This window comes from Populus nigra, chromosome 11 (assembly GCF_951802175.1).
Source record: "Populus nigra chromosome 11, ddPopNigr1.1, whole genome shotgun sequence".
Lineage (NCBI taxonomy): Eukaryota > Viridiplantae > Streptophyta > Magnoliopsida > Malpighiales > Salicaceae > Populus > Populus nigra.
In genome coordinates, this window is record NC_084862.1 from 14,386,054 (window position 1) to 14,397,376 (window position 11,323).

At 36.8% G+C, this 11,323-nt stretch overlaps 1 protein-coding gene and 1 long non-coding RNA gene across 3 annotated transcripts; both read left to right on the forward strand.

Annotated features, from left to right (window-relative positions):
* The first annotated feature begins 304 nt into the window (after window positions 1-304).
* Window positions 305-1,930, forward strand: LOC133668122 (GDSL esterase/lipase At1g29670-like). Its single transcript, XM_062087862.1, has 4 exons — window positions 305-643; window positions 736-860; window positions 976-1,221; window positions 1,775-1,930. The coding sequence occupies exons 1-4, from the start codon at window positions 394-396 to the stop codon at window positions 1,928-1,930; spliced, it is 777 nt and encodes a 258-aa protein (XP_061943846.1). The 5' UTR covers window positions 305-393.
* A 6,044-nt stretch (window positions 1,931-7,974) lies between these two features.
* Window positions 7,975-10,586, forward strand: LOC133668017 (uncharacterized). 2 transcript variants are annotated; one of them, XR_009833618.1, is made up of 3 exons: window positions 7,975-8,205; window positions 8,506-8,726; window positions 9,291-10,586. It is a non-coding gene; the product is annotated as an uncharacterized LOC133668017 (long non-coding RNA). The 2 variants fall into 2 exon arrangements; XR_009833619.1 differs by having other exon boundaries at window positions 7,975-8,171.
* Window positions 10,587-11,323: the final 737 nt, after the last annotated feature.

Consider the following 11,323-nt stretch of genomic DNA (forward strand, 5'->3'; position numbering starts at 1 on the left):
CTTCTTAGGATCAACTTGCAAATGTTTTTACTAAACCACTTCCTACTGCTTCGTTTACTGCTTTTCGTTTCAAGCTTCTGGTTGATCCTCCACCCTCAGCTTGAGGGGGCATATTATAGAATGTACTTATATAGAAAATTTTGTAGTTATACTCTTGTGTGGTAACCTCCACCATTATTATTGTATATTACCCTACACATATATATATAGAAAGGGTTGGCTAACCAATAGGTTAAACCTCTTAATTATTCTCAACTTACCCTATATAATCCCCACGTTTTCATTAGGCTGTGTTACCATTGATTCCTTTGTTCTCCTCACAGTTTTCAAAACTCCATTGCTTCAAATACTTCTCAACAGCTCCCACCTTAATTTCCTGCAAATTGATTAGAAATGGCATACAAGATCAAAGTATGGTGCTTCCTACTTTTCCTATTGAAGCTGGTGTCGAATTTGCAAAATTGTGCTCATGCCGCTCCACAGGTGCCTTGTTTTTTCATATTTGGAGACTCGTTGGCGGATAGTGGCAACAACAACCACCTTGTAACAACTTCTAAAGCCAATTACCGCCCATATGGAATTGACTTCCCTAATGGAACCACCGGAAGGTTTACCAATGGCCGAACCACAGTGGATATAATTGGTGCTCTCTTCTCATCTCTGCTTGCGCATTATTCCTCACATATTAGTTTAGAAATTGAATTTTTTTCACATATAACACTCTGGCATTTGCAGGTGAACTTTTGGGGTTTGACCAATTTATTCCGCCATTTGTAACTGCTAGAGGCAGAGACATATTGGTTGGTGTTAACTATGCATCTGGGGCAGCAGGGATTCGTGATGAGAGTGGAAGGGAATTGGTACCCAATAATTTACATTGTAGTTATTTTTTGCCTCTGAATATTTTTACAGCGTCCTATGATTTAACTTCTCTCTTCTTCTTCTTCTTTTCCTATTTCTGTTGACATGTTCCAGGGTGATAGAATCAGCCTGAATGAGCAATTGCAAAATCATGCTGCTACATTCAATCGCTCGATTCAATTACTAGGGACTGAACAGGCAGCAACAAATTACCTTAATAAGTGCTTATATTATGTCAGCTTGGGCACTAATGATTACATAAACAACTACTTCGTGCCTGGTAATTATGAAACAAGTCGTTTATATACCCAAGATCAATATGCCAAGGTTTTAATTGACCAGTATAGTCAGCAAATAAAGGTTGGTATTACAGTCCATTTCACTTTCTAGTTTGATTCGAATAATTATTAGAGAAATTTTATGATGCTCCAATTATACAACTATTAATACTTTCTCATAGATATATTGGAAAAACAAGTAATCTAGTAGTTCAACTAGTAATAGTAAAGTGGTAAGAAATGAATTAGGAAAAGAGACATCATTGGTTTGAATCCTACTACTTGTATTTTTTGATCTACATGTAAGTGAGCGATCAATTAAGGATATGGAGTTGACGAACTCTGTTCCATTGCTTGGCTTTTAGGACCTGTGAGTCGCGTCCGTGAATATGTCATTGGTGATAAGAAAAAATAAACATGAGAAAAAATCACATCTCATCTTATAAAAAAGAAGTGTAAGAATATTTTCAGCTATTCAAAATTCTTTTTTTATTTCTTTTTTTCGTTTTTCTCTCCTGGAACATTATAATTTTTTTTTAATAATTGTGTTATGTACATTTGTTTATGCATGATAGCCCACATATATTTCATTCTGTTTGTGATTTTTATATCTTTTTGTTTCTATTTTTCATCAGCGTTTGTACCTCTTCGGAGCCAGGAAAATTGCCTTGCCTGGACTTATACCATTAGGCAGCATTCCTTACGCATCTTCTACTCTATGCCTCAAGAATCTCTCTTGTGTGGCCAATATAAACAACGCAGTCCTACCTTTTAACGCAGGACTCTTTTAACTTGTTCAACAACTGAATCAAGAGTTGAATGACGCACGCTTTATATATTTGAATATTTCTGGAATGTCATCTAGCGATCCTTCTGTGCCCGGTAAGTCGTCAACAATGTGGTTAAATTATCATATACACGGATTTTATAGAAATCATTTCCGATTGATACATCTTCTTTTATTCTTTAGATTATAATGTTCTTTGAGATATTTGATTTATCGTATTTGGTCAATTTGAATAATTGACTTAAAAACTATTGGGAAAACTCGGGACAACTAACCGGATCAATTAAGCGGAATACATTCACAATTCACAAGTCCCAATCCTTTTTCCCTCTTTGTGCAGTAAAAAACAGATTCAAACAATGATCAAATATAATGCAAATAATCACACAAATTAACACCAAGATTTTTACGTGGAAAACCCGATGCGGGAAAAACCACGGGACCGGAGTCCACCTAAAAACTTCCACTATCACAAATAATGGGTTCACAACTGTTCTTCCTCAGATTCAACTAAGGGATACAACATATATATCATCAAGAACTACTTATTCTCGGATTACAACAAGATTAAAGGAGAATTATTTGAGAAAAACTCACAAAACTGACAGCCCCGTTTTCTGTCAAAACGGCCAGCTTCCACACCACCAATCTTCGATCCAACCGTCCAGAATGAAAAGGAATGTGTCTAGAAGCTGCTGTCAAAATCTCAGCCCGATCCAACGGTGAATGAGCTGGAAATCGAAGAAAGAACACAGGCTGCTCTGCTGCCTCTTCTTCTCTTTCTCTTGTTTTTCTCCCGTTTGTGCTACTGCCTCTACAGTGGCAGCTCCTCTATTAATTCAAAGAGACAGCCTTGCCTTGCTGTCTCTTACTAATTAATATGGTGGTCCCACCATCACATGGTGCGGGACCACACACAACAAATCTCCCCCTCACGCACCATGTGAGGAATTCGCCATATTGGCGATCAACATGTAAGCTTCAATTTAGGAGGCTCTGATAAGCCTGCTTCCCTTCTACAAAACTCAAACTTCTCTCTCGGTAGAGGTTTGGTCATCATATCTGACACGTTGTCATCAGTATGGATCTTCTCAACAACAAATGACTTCATCTCCATAGCATCTCGAATCCATTGATATCTAACTTCAATGTGCTTTGACCGAGAGTGAAAAGTAGGATGCTTACTGAGATGGATTGCACTTTGACTATCACAATGCAACACAAAGTTCTCTTGAACTAGGCCAAGTTCATGTAAGAACTTCTTCATCCATAACAACTCTTTGCCCCCTTCAGTAAGAGCAATATATTCAGCCTCTGTAGTGGATAATGCCACACATTTTTGCAACCTTGATTGCCATGAGACTGCTCCCCCTGCAAACTTCATCAAGTATCCTGATGTGGACTTTCTAGAATCAACATCACCAGCCATATCTGCATCTGTGTATCCATCCAACACAGGTTTATCATTACCAAAACATAAGCTGAAACTAGAAGTACCTTTGAGATACCTGAGTATCCATTTCACTGCTGACCAGTGTTCTTTACCAGGATTGGAGAGGAATCGACTAACCATACCAACTGCATGAGCTATATCCGGCCTTGTGCAAACCATGGCATACATCAAGCTACCAACTGCGGATGCATAAGGAACTTTTTCCATCTCATCTCTTTCTTCATCACTTGAAGGACACTGCTTAGAACTTAGTTTAAAGTGGCTTGCAAGTGGAGAACAAACTGGTTTGGAGTTGCTCATGTTGAATCTCTCAAGTACCTTTTGGACATATCTCTCCTGAGATAGCCAAAGTTTCTCCTTCTTCCTGTCACGTGTGATCTTCATGCCAAGAATCTGTTTTGCCGGTCCTAAGTCTTTCATTGCAAAAGACTTGTTTAACTCTTCCTTCAACATCTGAATCTTCTTAGCATCATGGCCAACAATCAACATATCATCCACATACAACAGGAGAATAATAAAGTTTCCATCTGGAAACCTTTTCATAAATACACAATGATCAGAAGTAGTCCTGTCATAACCATGATCCACCATGAAAGAATCAAACTTCTTGTACCATTGTCTTGGAGCTTGCTTTAACCCATATAAGCTCTTTTTCAACTTGCAAACTAGCTGCTCTTTACCTTTTGCTTCAAACCCTTCAGGCTGTTCCATGTAGATCTCCTCATCTAAATCACCATGGAGAAAGGCAGTTTTCACATCAAGTTGCTCAACTTCAAGATTCAAACTAGCAGCTAAGCCAAGCACAACTCGGATTGAAGACATCTTGACCACTGGTGAAAAGATTTCTTCAAAATCAATACCCTTCTTCTGACCGAAACCTTTCACAACCAATCTTGCCTTGTACCTTGGCTGTGAGCAATGTTCATCAATTTTCAACCTGAACACCCATTTGTTCTTGAGCGCTCTCTTACCTTTAGGAAGCTTCACTAACTCAAAGGTATGATTTTCATGCAAGGATTTCATCTCTTCTTGCATTGCTTTCAACCACTCACTTTTCTTCTCATGTGACATAGCTTCATCAAAGCATTCTGGCTCTCCCCCGTCAGTAACCAGCACATACTCATGAGGAGAGTATTTGGTGGAAGGTTGGCGAGGTCTAGTTGACCTCCTCAATTGTGGCTCATCTGGAGCTTCCTGCATAACTTGTTCAGGAATAACATCAATATCATCATTAGCTGATTCAGGATCACCAACTAATGGCTCATTAAGAAAACCACCATTTTCATCATTTTGCAAGTCTCCCCCATGATTAGCAGGCATCAAAGATAACTGTGGAGTAGGTGCTGGATTTGAATTAGATGGAATAAAAGTAGTAGACTCTGTTTTCTCCTTCAGTTCAAAGTCTTCAATGGTTTGATCTTCAAAGAAGATAACATCTCTGCTTCTCACAATTTTCTTCTCCTTTGGATCCCATAACCTATAACCAAACTCATCATCTTCAGAGCCCAAGAAAATACACTGCTTTGTCTTGCTATCAAGCTTAGACCTTTCATCCCTTGGAACATGTACAAATGCTCTGCATCCAAACACTCTCAAGTGTGCATAGGAAACATCCTTTCCTTTCCAAACTCTATCTGGAACATCAAACTCAAGAGGAACTGATGGAGAAAGGTTGATCATGGCAACTGCAGTCTTCATTGCCTCACCCCAAAAGGACTTAGGCAGCTTTGCATGAGAGAGCATACATCTAATTCTTTCAACAATTGTTCTGTTCATTCTCTCAGCCACTCCATTCTGTTGTGGAGTCTTAGGAACTGTCTTCTCTAACTTGATGCCATGTTCCCTGCAGTACTTCTCAAAAGGACCCCTGTATTCACCACCATTATCTGCTCGAACACATTTCAGCTTTCTACCAGTTTCTCTTTCAACTCTAGCATGGAAATCCTTAAAGACATCAAACACCTGATCTTTGGATTTCAAACAAGTGGCCCAAATCTTCCTGGAGTGATCATCAATAAAACTAACAAAGTACAATGCACCTCCAAGAGACTTATCAATCATTGAGCAAACATCAGTATGAACTAAATCAAGAACATGTGACCTTCTATGTGAAGGTGATCTTTGAAATGCAACTCTATGTTGTTTACCAACTAAACAATGAGTACATGTGTTCAAGTTCATACCTTTTAAAGGAAGGTAATTCTTCTTGGCAAGGATTCCAAGGCCTTTCTCACTCAAATGTCCAAGCCGCTTATGCCATAAATCAGTAGAGCAATCTTCAATTGCATTTACCTCCCCTTTGATCACCTTGGCTTGTGACATGTAGAGACCCATCTTCTTCCCTTTAGCAACAATTAGGGAATTTTTGGAGAGCTTCCATTTACCATCTCCAAAGTAACTGTGATAGCCTTCTTCATCAAGAGTACCAGTAGAGATCAAATGTAGGCGCATATCAGGCACATGCCTAACATCTTTGAGTAGCAACTTGCACCCAGTATTAGTTTCCAACCAAATATCTCCAATGCCCACAACACTAGCCATCCCTTGATTTCCCATCCTAACTTGACCAAAGTCACCAGCAGTGTAGGATGTGTAAAAATCACGTCGGGGTGTAACATGGTAAGAAGCTGCTGAATCTGCAACCCAGGTGGTATCTTGACATGCAAGATTAACACAGCCATCATCACACACAATGGCAACATCACCATCAGATACAACTGCAGCTGTACCATTCTCTTCATTCTTGTCTTCATCTCTACCCTTTTTATCTCTTTTATACTTTCTGCAATCTTTTTGCATATGCCCAGGCTTGTCACAATAATAACACTTAAAACCCTTCCTTGACTGAGATCTTCCTCTTGGCTTCCATTTGCCTTTTCTATTGCTGGATTCTCCATCTTGCTTGCCGTGAGAGAACCTGCTTTGACTCCTCCCTCGACTTTCTGTAACAAGTGCATGAGACTCGGAAGTGCTTGTCCCTTTCCTCCTCTTCTCTTCATTGAGGATACAATCCTTCACTGTTTTCAAAGTGAGCTTTCCATTCGGAGTAGAATTGCTAAGTGACACTACCAAAGTCTCCCAACTATCCGGCAATGAACTCAATAGGATTAATGCTTGCATTTCATCGGCTAACTCAAGGTTCATCAATGACAGCTGATTCAAGAACCCTTGGAATACATTTATATGCACTGAAGCATCTTCACCATCTCTATACTTCAAATTCACAAGGTCTCTAATTACAAAAACCTTGTTTTGTGCACTCTCCTTGGCAAATGTTTCTTCCAACATCTTCCACACTGTATAACAGTCATGTTCTTGAGAAATATGATTAATGGACTTAGAAGATACCCATTTTCTAACATTAGCGGTAGCCTTTCTATTTAGTCCATTCCATTTTGCATCATCCATGTCATCAGGCTTTATTCCTTTACATTCAATCGGCAAAGCCAAATCATTGCAATATAAGTGATCCTCCATCATTGTTTTCCACAGAAAATAATTTGAGGAAGTGAGCTTTATCATGCCCGAATCTTCCTTTTCCATTTTAACTGCACAAGAACTCAATCTACACAACCAAATGCTCTGATACCACTTTATTGGGAAAACTCGGGACAACTAACCGGATCAATTAAGCGGAATACATTCACAATTCACAAGTCCCAATCCTTTTTCCCTCTTTGTGCAGTAAAAAACAGATTCAAACAATGATCAAATATAATGCAAATAATCACACAAATTAACACCAAGATTTTTACGTGGAAAACCCGATGCGGGAAAAACCACGGGACCGGAGTCCACCTAAAAACTTCCACTATCACAAATAATGGGTTCACAACTGTTCTTCCTCAGATTCAACTAAGGGATACAACATATATATCATCAAGAACTACTTATTCTCGGATTACAACAAGATTAAAGGAGAATTATTTGAGAAAAACTCACAAAACTGACAGCCCCGTTTTCTGTCAAAACGGCCAGCTTCCACACCACCAATCTTCGATCCAACCGTCCAGAATGAAAAGGAATGTGTCTAGAAGCTGCTGTCAAAATCTCAGCCCGATCCAACGGTGAATGAGCTGGAAATCGAAGAAAGAACACAGGCTGCTCTGCTGCCTCTTCTTCTCTTTCTCTTGTTTTTCTCCCGTTTGTGCTACTGCCTCTACAGTGGCAGCTCCTCTATTAATTCAAAGAGACAGCCTTGCCTTGCTGTCTCTTACTAATTAATATGGTGGTCCCACCATCACATGGTGCGGGACCACACACAACAAAAACCAATGGTGTTGGTGGACGTTCCCTACTACAAAATAAGGCTATTAGCGTCAGATTTTAGCAACGGATAATTCCGTTGCTAAATTTAGTAACTAAAAACAAGATAAAATTTGCAATGGAATATCTGTTGCTAATTAAAAAAATAATTATTTAAATTTTAATATAAAACTAAAATTTTACAGATCGTTGATTAATTTTTACATTATAAAATCTCAACCGTTTATCTCCAGTGTTAATTAATTCTAAACCTGCACCCCCCTTAATTTTAAACCTGCACACCCCCCCTATCTCTACTAGTTAATTAATTCCAAACCTGCACCCCCCCTCACCCAACAGAAACGTAAACAGGAGCAAAGAAACAAACAGCCGAAAATTAATTTTATCTTCATCTTCTTCTCCTTCATCTTAACAGATTCAATCTTTTTCTATAAACCACCAAAAACACAGACCCATGGCAACATCCAACTAGATCCATCATTATCACAATCGAACATCCTGATTTACCCCCTCTCTTTGTATACGGGTTGGGTTTTACACTCTTTTCTTCAATAATTCAGGTAACAAATTTTTTTTATCGATACTTTGAATAATGGTTTTAGGCTATTCATTTGATAAAATAAGGGTTTATGAAATGTTTTTACCATGATCTATAACCTAATTATGCATTTTTAATTGAAAATTTATCAAAACCCCCAATTTAATTTGTAGGGTTACGGTTCATAAATTGTTTGAAAATAACTTTTCTGAGCATATGACTGTCTTTTTTCTTTCCTTATTCAATGCGAGTTTGTATAAAAATAGTAATTGAATGATTTTCATTGACCTTTGGAACCATTTCTAATAAACTTGAAGTCCAGGTTCGTTCTTCTTCCAGATTCGTGATATGCTGGAGAATGAGGAGAAGAATGAAAATGCTGCCTTTGTTTCTTTCTGTGGGGATATTGACTTAACAACCTTCAGTGAGAATCCAAATTTGAAAGACACATGGGCTCGTCAGGTTCGTGATATGCTGTAGAATGAGGAGAAGAATGAAAATGCTGAATTCCGAGTGAAGGAGGTTGAGTACATTCAAGCAGAGGTAGGTCCCTTTTAAATTCTTTAAGTTCTTATTTTTGTACATTCTGTTTATTCATCTTTTATTCTCTCTGTTTCTTCAATTTATTTTAAGCTTGCTTATATTCAGCTAAGGGTGTGTTTATTTATGTTTAGCTTGAATATATCTAGTTAGTGATGTTGACTTCAAAATTGTTGAAGCAGTGATAGTCCATCTACAACTTTACTTCCACCACAGAGGACCCGTAATCTTTGTGGAATATTTCAAGGTTATGTGGTTTGTTTGACAAGTGGGTTGTTTGCTAGACATATGCATTTTGTCATACCTTTAATTCTGAGGCAATGGTGGACACTGGAGCAAGCTTTTCAATACATTTCTAAATTTTGTTGAGTGTGGATTTATTTATTTTCATTTTCAAATTTTTACATATTTCTTTTATCATTTTTTTATTTGTTTTTTGAAGAAGGTTTTCCTGCTGGAATCTTTGTCTAATAGGTGTACCATAAAAATCTCAATAAAAGATTCCTTAATAAGTGATTCTTGATGATAGATTTAACTTTCTTTTTTTGTTTGAATACATATATACAGGTGAAGATAATAAAGTGTCTAGTGGAAAACGTTGTGGTAGATATTTTATTTAACCAACTAGGTGGACTGTTCACCCTTTGTTTCCTTGAAAAGGTTAGTGCTTTATCCTAGAAATTGTCTACTCCTTTTGTCCAAATATTATGATCCTTTTTCCGGACACTTCTGCTTTCCCAAATTATTAGTCTGTTATTAGAAAATCACTAATCCTGCCATGCCCTATTCATTAAGCAACCTAAATCAAAACCATCTTCTGGACTTAGCAAATTATTTCTTGAGGCTTGTAGTGCAATATATGCTGTTTTACCTGCTGGACAAGATAATCAAAGGCAACCCTTTTTATCCAAACACTTCAATGTTATTGATCCTTTGCGTATAAACAACAACCTGGGACACAGTGTCAGTAAAGGTATACAAATAGAACTCTACTATGCTGTTTGCCATCAAGTTAAATGTCATTTGAATACCTCTGCTTTTTAACGTTCCAAATTTTATCAAGCAAGGAATACAAGCCGGCAACTATTGTATTCCTATTTCTCCTAGAATTAACTGGTGTTTGTTTCCAGTAGAGTATTGAAGGTTCTTTTTACATTCCAGCAAGAGTCCCATTCCAGGTAGAAAGACATGATTACTTCATGCTGTTTTTATTTTTATGCCTTCATGCTGTTTTTATTTTTATGCTTAGCTTCTATCCATGCCTGCTTCTTCCATGATATATATGTACATGTATCAAGAACAAAGGAAACAATTTTGCATTCCTTCTTTGATATAATTGTGGAGTTTGGTTGATTTTATATTTTCTCAACTCAATAATTATTAATGATAATGCATATATTTTTTCTGGTTTGTAGCATGCCTCGACGAGGATCCATATTAGATTCTAGGAGTGACAAGTCCACTTCATCCAAATCATTTCAAAAGGAGATAAAGAAAAAAGAAGAGGAGATAAAGAAAAAAGATGATTTTATTTTTGAAATGAAACGGCAGATGGATTCCATGAAAGAATATCTTATGAACAATCTTGGATATCATGGTGGGACATCAAATATTGATCAAGGTATGCTAGCACCCATGTCCCCATCAATGCCGCCGCCTATGGCTCCCCAGATAATGACATCTATGGGTCCCACATCTCCACCAATTTATTGACCTGAACCTCAACCACTATAAACCTGATTCATCTTACGTCGATCCACAATACCATGATTGTATCTTTTGATTGTATCTTTTTATTGTATTTTGACTTATTTGCATTAATGCAAGTTTAACTAAATTTTTATGCTATGAATTTTATTTTTATTCCATTTATTATTGGTGATAAAGTCATTTTCCATATTAATTTATGTTGTTTATATATATATTCTATAACTTTTAAAATATCCATAAATAATTAATTAAAAAAATTAAAAGTCATTTGGATAAAAATAAATAAATAAATTTAATAAAAATAATATAGTCAGCAACGGATTTTCCGTTGCTGATTGTAAATAATTCATCAATCAGCAACGGATTTTCCGTTGCTGATATATGAGCAACGGAAAATCCGTTGCTGATTGATGAATTATTTACAATCAGCAACGGAAAATCCGTTGCATATTTGCAACGGATTATCCGTTGCTGATTTTTCAGCAACGGAAATTCCGTTGCTAAAAAATCAGCAACGACGGATCTGCATCCGATATTTTCCGTTGCTGATTCCGATGCTAAATTTTTTTAGCAACGGATTTTAGTTTTATTTGCAATGGATCAGTCAGTTGCTAATTACTATATTTTTTAGTAGTGGTTACAATTTTATTTTTTTTTGGTTTGGATTATTATTTTACATAACAACATGTCAATCGAAGTAATATATTCATTTAAATTTCATTTTAATGATGTCAATTTTCTTACAAATTTTTATATATCAAGATTGAATTTAGTTCTGATCAGATTTTAAGCAAATTAATCATATTATTATTGGTGTATTTATCAGAAATTTGTTTCTTGCAGTAACTTATCTGCGTTTCTTTTTTGTATGAAAGTCGATTGGATTATAT

Coding starts and splice junctions, on each gene's coding strand:
- LOC133668122 (XM_062087862.1), top strand. CDS start 394: ATGGCATACAAGATCAAAGTATGGTGCTTCCTACTTTTCCTATTGAAG. Junction 644..735: donor AACCACAGTGGATATAATTG/GTGCTCTCTTCT, acceptor TGGCATTTGCAG/GTGAACTTTTGGGGTTTGAC. Junction 861..975: donor ATGAGAGTGGAAGGGAATTG/GTACCCAATAAT, acceptor GACATGTTCCAG/GGTGATAGAATCAGCCTGAA.